Source organism: Diadema antillarum, unplaced genomic scaffold (assembly GCF_040938485.1).
Source record: "Diadema antillarum isolate AM-2024a unplaced genomic scaffold, OU_Dant_1.0 scf00000081, whole genome shotgun sequence".
In the NCBI taxonomy this organism is placed as follows: Eukaryota; Metazoa; Echinodermata; class Echinoidea; order Diadematoida; family Diadematidae; genus Diadema; species Diadema antillarum.
In genome coordinates, this window is record NW_027270970.1 from 585,177 (window position 1) to 598,654 (window position 13,478).

The window sequence follows — 13,478 nt, forward strand, 5'->3', positions numbered from 1 at the left end:
AATTTAGTGAGAGGTGAAGATATTGGGGGTTTATTTTTCGACAGACCTGAAATTGAGGGAAGAAATGAATTATAAAGAGGTACTTAGTAAAATAAAAAGATTATTAAGTTGGTGGAAACAAAGATTTATCTTTGATGGGTAGGATCCATTTACTTAAAACATATGCATTATCTAAACTGAATTATACTTGTATATCATCGCCAATTGTTACTTCTTGGGTATTTGCAGAGGTTAAAAAATGTGTCTTGAATTTTTATGGTAAGGAAAAGACCGCATTAAAAGGGTTATTTTGTATCAAGATTATGGAGAAGGGGCACTTAGAATAATGAATTTTGAGTTGTTTGTTAAAGCTCAAAGAGTTATGTGGGTGAAGAGACTTCTTTGTGGAGAAAAGAACATGACCTGGATAAAGTATTTTCAATATGTTTTTAGATCAGTTGGTGGCACTTTAATTTTTCAGTGTAATTTTGTAACAAATAAACTTTCTTTGAAAGATTTTACAAGCGTGGCAAGATTTGGGAAGTTTGAGAAATTTAGAAGAGGGATATATGAATCAAATAGTATTTAGTAGTACATGTAGATTCTTTTTATGTATTTATAGGTACAATGATATATAATGATTTTTTTAAAGGAAAATGTTTAGAGTATGTCATTATTTTGATGGGAAAGGTATACGGCCAATTATTTATTTTCAAAAAGCAGGTTTATGCAGTGAGGAAATTGAATATGTTTGGAGGATTTGTGATGTTATTTTGAAAAGTGGACGATTTAGTTTGTCGTGGGTCAGTATTAAACCTGTTCAAGTGGATGATATTTGGTTAAGATTACACGGAAAAGAAATTAGGATTAGTGATATACATTCGAGAAAGATTTACGCTCATTTTTAAACTGATTTACAGCAGTTATATACATTGGAAGTACGAGATCAACAGAGTATTTTCACCTTCTCCCCAAAAGTAATCCAAGATATTTTCTCCGACCCAGAGTCACAACTCTTTTAAATCCCAAAGCTTAGGGAATTTCAGTTTGAACTTCTTCATGGTGCACTTTATACAAAAGTTAATCTGTTGAGATTTGGGTTTGTTTCTAATGATCTACATGTATGTTCTTTCTGCAAAAAAAGCACAGACATATTCGCATTTATTTTGGGAGTGTATTGAAGTGCAGGAATTGTGGCAAATCATTATTCAGAAATTGAATTTAGAAGAATTAGGGAATATCAACTGGGAAGTTGTTTATACAGGTATATCAGGAAACTCGTTAAAATTTAAAGGATGGAATACAATTACATGTATATTGATGGTTAAACATTTTATATTTAGCGAAATCAGAAGGGAAGGCACCGAAGTTTAATGATTTTATGAAGTATTTTAATATGTGTAAAGAAGAAGAAAATAAGATAGCGAGTAAAAGAGGAACAGTTGGAATGTATTTGTTAAAGCATGTGGGACTGCAATCACCCATTATCGAAACATAGTGTAATAATAATGATAATAATAATGATAATAATATAGACATTATAACGCACAACATATCTACTCAAAGGTGCTCAAGGCGCTCTGTGAACAATACAAAAATTCATATCATAATACATTGTAGTGTACCAGTGGCGGATCCAGGGGGGAGCGCACCAGGTGCGCCCCCTTTATTCTTTGGTCAAAACAAAAGAATTTAAAAAGGGAAAAAAAAAGTGGGGGGGGGGGGGCATGCGCCCCCTCTTTACGGAAATCCTGGATCGGCCCCTGGTGTACTGCAACAGGCCTTAATAATACAGTTGTACTTGTTTGTCCCATTTACAGAGACCAATTTTTGCACACTGTAATCATCGTCATTTTTTTTTTAGTCTTCAATCAAAAATTATCATGTAAGGCTCTGCATGTGAACGGATGTAATTTTTCATTGCTGTCTTGGGATTCACTCGAATCAACCAATGCTGTCTATAAGATACCAACTGTTTATCTTCTGCATAAATGTTCCTTCTGTAGAGGCCTATAGTGTACAAAGTGCGTCGCCATAAAATGACATTAAAAAATGATTCACTGCACGCCCCAACGTGTCATGTTAGCAGCATTCTGTGTAACGAGCAAAGCAAGCAATTCTTGGTATAGGGTTTGGATCTGATAAGCACACCTTGATGCTTATTGATGGGAATAAATAAACACGGATCATAATAATTATCACAAGCTAAATACTAACAGTAGAATTCTAAGTAGGTCTACAGAACATTTTAATAATTACATGCAGGTAGTCAAACCTGTAAAGCGGCAAGGGAGACGAAAAAGGTGACCGCTATAGAACAGGGTCGTTAACATGCTGCTCTCTCGGAGAGAACTTTTTATTGGCCGTGTACGGCAGGTGGCCGCTGTCGACAGACAAGACAGGTTAGACTGTACAAGGTATAGATACTCGATGCAAACATTTTGAGGTGGAATAGTCTCTCTTCCGTCCACCTCAATGGTTTAAACAAACCAGTGATCGTTATCTCTGAACCATCTCAGTTCTAGGAATCACCTGCCATGTCAGCAGCCAAATTCTAATCAGCTGTTTGAAATCAACACGAAGAGGGAAATAAATAGTATCATATTTCACGTTTATCTGTCATAATAATCTTTCTTATATGAGATGATAGTGAATACAAATTTTGTGTGGTCCTGTCCGAATGCTTTTGATATACTGTTTTTTTTTGTATATTGTAAATTCCCCACAAAACGTGGATGCAGTACATAAATTATACGTGTTCTTTCAAGCGAATGCTCTTCGTCATGAACAGAATAAGAAGATCAGACAAAAATGAAAACCTTTCAGATTCGTTTATTCAATGATCATGCACGCATTTTGCGAGAAAGCTGGTAAATTGAACATAAAAGGTTGCATAGTATGATATTTCCGCGCCCTTAGTAGCTCCATGGTTAGGCCTATACGTTATTATCTGGAATCTGACGAAATTAACCTCGTACTATAACAGTATAGTGCTCTTGAGCTCCACTATCAAGTACTTTGTCCCCTGTACTTCACAATCTAATTTTTGTTGTTGTTGTTGTTGTATACTTTTAGAACATGAGGGAGAACATGAGGGACTTCTGTTCTGTAAATCTGAGAGAAATGAAACTGATAGGCCTACGTACAGATGATAAGAAACTATATACATCCCCTCATTGGACGGGAACTTATGGGGGGGGGGTTCTGTAAAATTCAGAGAAATGAAAACTGATAGGCCTACGTACAGATGATAAGAAACTATACATCCCCTCATTGACGGGAAACTTATGGAGGGGGGGGGGGGGTATAGGGGTAAATTCATGACAGCATTGTTTTGCAAATCCGCCATCCGGTTGTGTTATGATATGATATGATTTTTTTTTTTTGCATCAAACTGGACTAAAGTTCGTTTTTGAGTGAGAACATCGTTCGGGATATCTGCCTTTTCTTTCTCCCTGGATGAGCATATTAAAATCTGTTGTTTCCCCACAATGTCGATTGATAGTACAAACCGGTAATCTCTGCAATGAATTGCACAACATATAGAGATTGATATGTCGTGCTTTCAGATATCACGTGTCTGTTGTCATGGTGATTTTCAGTAAATTAATTAAAGTACGAATTAATCAACGCGGCTTGTCTTTCTTTGTTCGTGAATTCTAATGCGAAAAATGTTGTACTGTATAATATTCATGCATAATTACGAGACTATACCCCTTGGAATTTCAACGCTTTCAGTAGGCCTACTTTTGATCAGAATTTGCGCTTCCGAAACATGGCCAGATGTCCATTTTTCTTGGTTATTCCTTTACATGTAGGCCTATCTGCTAAGAGTATCCATGTGTTGTAACTCCATGGAGTATATAGCCTATCAATCACTTATGATGTCGTCTGCCTTGCTATGCAATCTAACAGCACTGCATGCTAACCTGACACAGGGAAATGTTTTTGTCGCACCTCCCTGCCTGACACGTTTCAACAGCACATGACGCTTGTAAGCGCTCGGGAGCGAGCAAGCTAACAAAAATAATTTCTTCTCACTCCCCCCCCCCCCCCCTATATTGATGTCATTCAAATCATTCATAAATCAACCCATTCTGAGTGTTACATGAACAAAAACTATACAGAATATTAATGCAATTCAAAACACAAACAAATCCATTTTTGTCAATTATACTGCAAATAATCTCTCTTCAACATAGATAACTCGATTATAAGTCAACCCTTCAAACAATTTCTTCACGGGAAAGTTTTGACATGTTCCAAACCGATATCCCTTGAATAATATATTGAATCGTGTAACTCCTCACGTACAATGGCATATTATACATAAAAAAAAACACACACATACACACACACAAAAAAAAACCTCGATCAACTGGGCATTGGTGAAAATTGACGCACACATAAGACACGCACACGTGACTATATACACACACAAACACAGCTATATGTGCATCTATTTTTTTTTTTTACTTCAGAAAGTTCATTCACCAACAATAACCATTCACACAAAAAACTATGCACATGAGGCATAAAAGGTCACACACACACACACACACTGATGATGGGATCAATGGGCAAGCGTGGGCGACGATTGAATGTGAAGTTCATCATGGGCAGAATTTGCTGATCATAAAAATTTACGAGACGCTCAGCGTACGCTTATTACCGATAAATGCAATCACTTTACAATACGTGTATTGAGGTTTCCGGTTTATGGCCATTCTCTGCAGAGGCCACAATACCAGTCTCGCGTCCATTATATTAATGACTGTCTTCAAATTCGCCTGATTCTCTTCTGGCTATTTACCAGGGAGGTGGGAGCCTGTAAAAAACTGTTACCATGGAGCTACATCCATGCTTCAGCCTACAGGTGTATGTTTTTTAAGCCATTAAGTCAAAGAGGTACGGTGTATACAAGGCGAGCCAGTATAAATTGTTATCATAATAATTATAATGTACATTGTTCGTGAGTATAACAGGTAGGGCCTACCCCTGAATTGGGTGTCTAGTAGGACCTATACCGTTGTCTAAAAGTGACGACTTATTAAAAGGTAGAAACCACTATTTTACGACAGGACCAAGTATAGGCAGGTTTACGCTGTACTGTAGGGCCTATCAGAAGGATTTATCACACATGGTTTAGTCTTACATGTGTAAAGGAAATCCATACAACAACCACACTATACGCACTACTGCTACCCTCACAATACCGTCGAAGCAGGCAAGAAGGATTATAATAGCAGGGTCCTATAGCTTGTTGTATGCTTATATCCATATCGTCTTCATAAAAACGTGAGATATCGCTGAAAGGGGTATAATTTCATCCAACCAACCCTGATAGATAATAGGCTTGGCCTTGATTACAAATAATTGCTTCGTTTCCGATGTCCAAACAGGCAGAGAGCCAAGGTACAGCAGGTGTACTTGTCATTATGTGCATCGATCGAAGCTGTACTAGGGGCCTATATCATGCTATTGACACTCCAATGCTATATACGCTACGATATTACTAGTCCGAGTTTTTGCTGATAACAGGTTGCGCATCATATCATCAGGGAGGTGGTCACCTCCCTGGTGGTATTGTGCCCTTGCCAATAAACGCCCGAGCCGGACCGCGGATCCTTTGGAGCCTACCATGGTTGGGCCATGCATGGAGCTACTCGATCAAAATCCTATTCATAGTGACCAGTAACTACAATATTATCGTTACTGTTTTCCCCTTATAGGCCTGTACTGTAGTTATTATCCTCCAGTATTGTCAGACTTTTGGCCTGTTTTTTTTTTCTTCAAAAAATACATTTCTTTGAGTAGGCAAATTGATGGACACGATAGATCAGACAGAATACCGATTACTATCTTTCTGGAACTGGGGACACGCCATAATTATGGGTGCTGTTCGTTATTCCGAAACTTCGCTATTCCGATCGAAGGGTCGTTATACTACGAAACACACAAATTCCCTATACCTAGGTTCGTTAATCCGAAAATCAAAAAGGTTTCGTTAATCCGAACATTTGTGGTGTTCAGTTCCGAAAGTTCGTTATTCCGGAGATTCGTTAATCCGAATATGAAATTCGGAATAATGGACCTTCGGAATAACAAATCTTCGGACTTCAATATGAGCCTGTAACCCGCCATATACATATATGTATACCCACCATAATGCCCTACTTCATCATGCAGCATGACAATGCTCTGTACAGGGGGGGGGGGGGGGGGGAAAATCCCCTCTCACACCCTCACGCTACAAGTACAACGACACTGCTTATCCAATGAATCTGCCATAGTCATACTATTGTCATAACCATTTGTAAACCCATGGAGTATGCCATTCCTGCTGCTGTAAAATAGTCAACGAGTGACTTGGCCACTGAAATTGACGAAAAATAATACATGTATTTCATAATAATGATCGATAATGTCACTGATATTCTCCCCACCCCTCCCCATTCTCTTTCGTTCATCTACTAATGTCAAACCAAACTCATCCCCTAGAATCTATACTCCCAAAATAATGATAACTTCAAACAAACTGACAATTCGATTTAAATCAATTTTTAGTGTCCCTTTCCAGCTTACTTAAATCATCTGAAGTATTGGACAACCTTTGCAAGATCATAAGCGTACTGTGATCATACATTGTACATACTAGTAACTGTTATTCCATAGTTTATTTAATGTGCTGTATGTAGGCATATAATTATCATTAGGCCTCAACATCTGAGATATTACACGGACAGTAAATGCGCTGAGCTCAAACGTAAACAGAAACAAAGCCAGCAACGGGGAGACGCGGAATTGCCGTGTTTTTCCTTGAACAATGATGACAAGAAATGTAGGATTGTCGCCCGACCAAGCGTAAAATCCGGTGTTTCAGGCTGATCGATATAAATGATGGGAAAAAATCCGGCAAGGCGCTGGGAGAACGAATTCCGTAGAAAACTTGTATAGTCGCTATGAGATTATGTCTGCCCTAACCTGCCTAATCAGCTGACGTTCGAGCTTGCCATGAATGAGTGGTCCTCGATGGCGACCTTCCATGACGTCGTGCGCTTTGTAAAGCCCCAGTCAATATGCCTATTTATGGCGAACGAGACTGCGGCGAGCCTGCGCGACAGGTCTCTGATTGGCCAGCTGCGATAGACGCGACTGACGTCACATTGGCGCTGTTGAGATATCCTGAATACAATCCGTCTCGATTGAGAAAACATCGCGGTGGTCGCTCATCGTACCGCAGTAAAGTAAGCACTGCATTGGGCAATAATAATAAAGGAAGCTTCTGCGATCCCGAGCAAATCATTCACGAGCCTTACCCCGGAACCGCGAACAGCAGAAGGCACACTCGACGCGAATTTACTCGGGCAAAGACCGAATGAAAGTACTGTTTAAGCTGGAATTTCATAATATTTGGAATATAGAATCTACTTCCATTTTCTACGGGTACAATTGCAGTGCTGAAATATCGGGTATTTATCGCCTTACCGTGCTTACTTGACTGTATTTACATCGACAGCAAAGTGGTTTTCCAACTGCGCCATCATTGCATTCACTTGTAACCCGTCATTTGTATTGATCGGATCAAGAAAGGAATTCTGTTGAGTTAATGGCGCAATATTGACAACTGCTACGAAGGGGAAGATCTGAGACCATTGGGCCAACCATTGCAGCACAGGTCACATAACATCTCCATCGTCACAAAGCAATACCTGGCCTGGGCAAGCGATTCGCACCCAGCCTCAACGCAGAGAGAAGAGAGAGAGAGAGGGGTCTAGTAGACATCGTACTCCAGTGATGTATCTTGGCTTAGGGCTTCCACCAACAATGAAAAGGGAAGTGTATAGCGCGGTCAACTTTGTGGCGAAACTATTACAGACAACTAACAGGAATGTCGACCGGGGCTTGGTGGACAACTTCAGTCGCGTTCTAGTCGGTCTCCTCTGCGAGCACTACAACGCACACTGGTTCCCCGAGAAGCCCCACAAAGGTAGTGGCTACAGGTGTGTGAGAATAACCCAGATGGGAATGGACCCCATTCTAGCCAAAGCAGGTGAAGCAGTGGGTATGAGTATAGAGGCTCTCTACGATATGCTTCCTCACGAGCTCGCCGTGTGGATCGACCCCGCGGAAGTCTCCTATCGCATCGGCGAAGAAGGCTCCATTTGTGTACTCTACGATGGCAGTGATGATGACGCCTCATCGTCGTCATCGTCGTCATCCAACCTCAGTGACCTATCGTCTTCGCCGCCAACCTCCCAGTACTCTACAGACTTCTTCAACAGCACGTCTACAGCTGACTTCGACTTCAACTTCAATAGCCCAGTCCCTGCCTTCCACTGACCACTGGACTCCTTCTACTGGACTTGCTTGCGGCGATAAGAACACCTTGAGAACTTCAAACCTGAGATGACTTTTCTTCGTCTTACTTCATTTCTGACCAGCTGACTGCCTCTGATCTGGATGAGATCTTTGGCAAGTTTGCGTTCTCTGGGGAAACAACAACACACAATAGTGCAAACATTTTTTTTTAACCCTCTCATGTTTCACCTCTTCCTGGAATCTTCTGTTGCTTTGCTTTCTTATTCTCCACTTGTCATGTTGGTAGTGATATTTGTTGCCAATCTCTACACACATTCCCATTGCCCTATTCCAAATTAAGACTCAAGTGGTGTGATTGTAAACTGTCTATGATGCCTTTTTACCAAAAGAGTCAAACTGTATGTAATGACTCCCAGTTGTTTATACCAGCATCTTGTCAACTCATGTAATCAATTCTATTGTGTGTGCCATACTGACTCTCAGTCGATTGCATGTGCTCCGTCCACAATGTTCTTTTGCACATTTGATGGGGTAGAAACAGGTCGAGTACTCTTCAAACAAACTCAGAAGTGCTTTTTAGTCTGTGCCTTGTTCATGATTTGTTTGACTTGAAATTTAAAACAGTTGAAGGCAACCTAGGAAACAGCAGAGATGATAAAAGAGAGAAGTGGATACAATTCTTGTATCTCGAATCCTCTGATTGCGAATGAAATGCAGTGATCATGGGAATGTTCGTCACATATTCCGTCAGGGTACATCTACAGTAGTTGAAAGAGTTTTTTGTCATGCCTCGCCCAGAGTTACTCGTGAGCAGGTCTTGCGTGTAAAAAAAATATTGATAGTGTAGAGAAAAAAAAAGAGGAGGATAGAAAAACACTTGAGGGAATATGATAGACGCATGTTCATCATTATTCATCACTGGGAGATGTGCAAAAAGATGATGTAGAGAAACGCATCAGCTTCTAAAGTTCTAGTTGTGTGAGAGTTTGTCATGTACACTGCTGTGCCTACAGAATTCTTTAAATCAGTATTACAAAGTATGGTCTTTGGGAAACAAACTTGTCTTTGTTTTATGGAAAGATTTTTGAACAAGTACATGCCAATTGTGTGACACTTGCCATAGAACTTCTGTGCTGTTATGTGCAAAGCATCTGTACAAAATGTGCCTGAAAGAATCTGGCCAGATGTTGATGCAGAATTGTCTAGTTTAGCAAGAACACAGATGACAAAAAGGTGCAACCAATGATTGTAAGTGCATGTTGTTTGTCCAACATGCATAGGATTGGTCTAAAGAACCTGCATTCTTGAGTAGCCTAGGAAAGAAACCCAATTTTTGATCAGTTAACAATTCCTAGAACCATGATTACTGGATGCTTTCTGTTTAATCACATGAAAGCTATAACAGCAAAACAATAAACCCTTTATGTTTAATGTAGCTACAGCTGACTTGAGTCAAAGGCATTCATGCATTTTTATTTCATCAAGAATGTGTATCTGTAACTTTTGCAATATCAGTACTGCATAGACATTGGTTGTTTTTCTGACAACTGTGTATTCAACAGATCAGGAATGCTGAAACATTGCATTCTTTTTATGTGTTACCATGGAAATATGCTTAGCAACTTTCTTCTAGATTGATTTGTATTTTAAAACTTAAAGAAAAGAAAAGGTGTCTATTTTTTCTAGAATGTAACAAACCAAAACATCTTGAAAGGCTGATATGTGGTCACATACAAAGTGTATTTAACTTATGGTCTTAAAAAGTGTCTCAAAAACACAAGTACATGGTGTTACATTGAGCCAAGGAAATTACAATATGTGTGTCACCAGGGATGGCAGTTTGGTTACCCCAACTTTTTTTTTAATGGTTGCATCACAAAATGGAAGAATTGATATTCTTTGATGCAGTAGGTCAAGTGCTTTTTAACAACTATGGAAAGATATACATGTATGAGGTTGGAACACAGCTTTGAGAATGAGTGCTATTGCCTATGACAAATCCCATGTTTTATTTCACAATTCTTAATATGTTAATTGTGTGTTCTGTGAATGAGACCTTGTTAACCACTCCCTTTGTACTGAACTTTGCACATGCCCTTAACTTCTCATGTAATACACATTGTCTTTTTCGTTATTCTTTATCCCTTCTCAGTCGCTTTGTTGTTGACTTAGTTATTGCCTCAGATTGGAGAATCTACTTACAGGATGTGCACCCATTGAAAGTGATGACGCACTTAATATTGTTTAACTGGGCCTTACCAACACCTCTTGCTTTGTATGCTTTGTTGTTCAACCACAGCCTTTTAAAGTGTTGTTTTATATGGACATGCACAAATATTGCAACAGTAAGACTTCCAAGAATGAGTTTGACCTTGTATTCAAGCCGACATGGTGCTGTTTAAAAGAAAAAAAAAAAGAAAATAGAAGAAAAAACGGGACTGGCAGCAATCCATTGACTTTTGACATGACACGTGAAGTGGTAGTATTTGGTGTAAGTTTTGCTAACTTGAAATCTCTCGACTTGTACTGTTTATCGCTGTATATTTGTATATGGACTTTTTCTTCAAAAGATCTTGACTATCCAGGTCACTGTTTTGTGCAATGGCATTAAATACTCTGAGAATTAATCGATATGTGACCTTTATTTTTTACAGTTCTGCAAGACTTGGATTTGTATTATTGAGTGACTGTGTCCAGAATTGTAGAGGATTTTTTGAATGAAATGCTTCGAAATAAAATATTTTTGTTCATTCATGAGAAAATATATATACCTCTCCATTCTTTTTTATGGTATTTCATTTCAGTTTGTGGGAAGTGGTTTGCTTGATTGCTTTGATTTTGAAATTGAGAATGGTGAAAAAAAGAAATGGAATACATTGTATCAATGTACGGTACATTGCACTGTGTGTTCATTTTCAGTCTGTTTCAGTTCATACTGCACACCCATGCCTTGTCAATTTAGGCCTGATATTCTAGAGACATGGCACAATGAGATAAAGATAAAATGTCCAAAGTCCTTTATCAGTTTTAATTGCATCAGTTTTAATTGCTTGTACAAATTGTATGATCACTGCTGTGAAACCACTAAGTGCTTAGAATTCTGATCTTACTAGGGACTGGTTTTTTTTTTTTTTTTTTTTTTTTTTTTTTGGAAATTTATCATGGTGCAAGACAAGTGTTTCTTGGATTCAAATGGAGTGATCTGGACATCTGATCGATTTGCAGCACCATTTAGTTTTGAGGTGTCCAGGATACATTTTGGACGCTTAATAGGGCCAATTTGCATTAGACTGTGCAATCTCACATAGGTCAGATAATCATAAATCAGTTATTGGCCAGTCAGAATTGAGTATTCAGAAACTTATGTTTGATTTTCTGACTTCAGTTTGATCTCAATTTGTATGCAACAGGGCCCAGTAGGCCTATACAGAAGTAGCACATAGTCTGAAATAAAGCACAGTAGATTGTATACAAAACAAATTATGCATTATTTTCCCAGTGCTGCTCTGTTTCAGCCCGGGTGAATTTGAATTGCATGAGGACTGAACGCAAATAATTGTATTTTAGGACAGAACACAACAGCAAACACAATGACTGAATGCACTCTTGATTTCCCTGTGAATATTCGAGTCAATGGCAATTCTGAGCGGCCACACGCTGTGACCCAAAAAAAGTCACACGATAGTAACTGAAGCAGTCACAAAATCTCTCGTCTTTCTATGATACATACACATACATATAAATAACTTCAGAATAATAGATGGTAGATGATGGCATAATTGATGATAAATCCACAGATCTGAAAAAAAAAAGCCTGACTTTGAAGCTACATCACATGTGACTTCAGCATACACACAGAATGGGACAAATACATGTAGTCTCTTCTCTTGATAGAAAATATTTTGTGTCCTTTTAGACATGCACAGTGGTCCTTGTGCTGATTTATGATCCATCCTAGCCTCAAATTGCAACAACAGATGAAATCATAAATCTTGCACAAATGACAGCATGATAAAAATGATGTACTTAGGCAATACAGCACAGCCCCACATAAAACTCTATACTGTAGGTCATGCTAGGTTAAAACTGTGACATCTACATGTAGATAATGTTGATGGCCATTGTGTGACCTGTGTGAACTAGACTTCTTCCCAGCCTTTTGTAGATTTAATGGTGTGTGTGTGTGTGTGTGTGTGTGTATGTGTACATATGTTTTGTGCATCATGTGTGGAAATTTCATTTGTTTCCCCCAAACATACAATCTGTTTCATTCTCTATGCTTCTATGCCCCATCATATGTGCAACTGTATACCATGGTATATATATATATACATGTATATATATTATTTTCTCTCACTCTCTCTCTCCCCCTCTATATTAGTGTATATATATATATACACTCCTAGATGGGTCATTTGGAAGACATTTCCATTTGTTTTATATGCAAATTTTAAAATACATGTTCAATGGCAATTTACGCAATGGAGACACGAAAATTGTCTCCTTAATGACCAGTTGTCTCCCTAATGAAGACACTTCCCCCCAATATGTCTCCCTAAGGTGCCAACTAGGGATATATATATATATATATATATATATATACACACACTTGTATATATATATATATATATATATATATATATATATATACATGTACATGTATATATATCAGAATTTCATTATAACTGAACAAATGAATAATAAGAAACATAGAGCAGATAATATTGCGGCCTGAATTTTTATTTTGTTGTAACCGTCGACTTGCCCTACACGGTTAGGCTCTTCAGTGCAAAGTACAGTTGTATGTGATGTTTGCTTACCACAATGCCATTTTTGCATGCCATATTCTTTCGCATACCACCGAAGAGTGATATACATGTAAATGAGAGATGTACATGTACATGTAAATGAGAGATGTAGATATAGGCCTGCATGTAAATGAGAGATGTAGATATACATTTGTACACGTAAATGAGAGATGTAGATATCGAAGTGAGACATTTCATGTGATGAGTATTTTTTTTTTACTTCTGTATACTGATGTGCCTATTTGCACATGCCAACATATTGCTGTGTGTGGCATATTTCTCTCTCTCTCTCTCTCTCTTTCCCTCTCTCTCTTTGGCACGCTAGCTGGCCCTCTATCTCTCATTCCACGGATGTTGAAAATAGGAGCG

The 13,478-nt window shown here is 38.5% G+C and overlaps 1 protein-coding gene across 1 annotated transcript; it reads left to right on the forward strand.

Annotated features, from left to right (window-relative positions):
* Positions 1–7,215: 7,215 nt before the first annotated feature.
* Positions 7,216–11,050, forward strand: LOC139717741 (protein BTG2-like). Its single transcript, XM_071629246.1, has one exon. It carries the CDS (start codon positions 7,777–7,779, stop codon positions 8,320–8,322), a length of 546 nt encoding a protein of 181 aa, XP_071485347.1. The 5' UTR covers positions 7,216–7,776; the 3' UTR covers positions 8,323–11,050.
* The last annotated feature ends 2,428 nt before the right edge of the window (positions 11,051–13,478 follow it).

Coding starts and splice junctions, on each gene's coding strand:
- LOC139717741 (XM_071629246.1), top strand. CDS start 7,777: ATGTATCTTGGCTTAGGGCTTCCACCAACAATGAAAAGGGAAGTGTAT.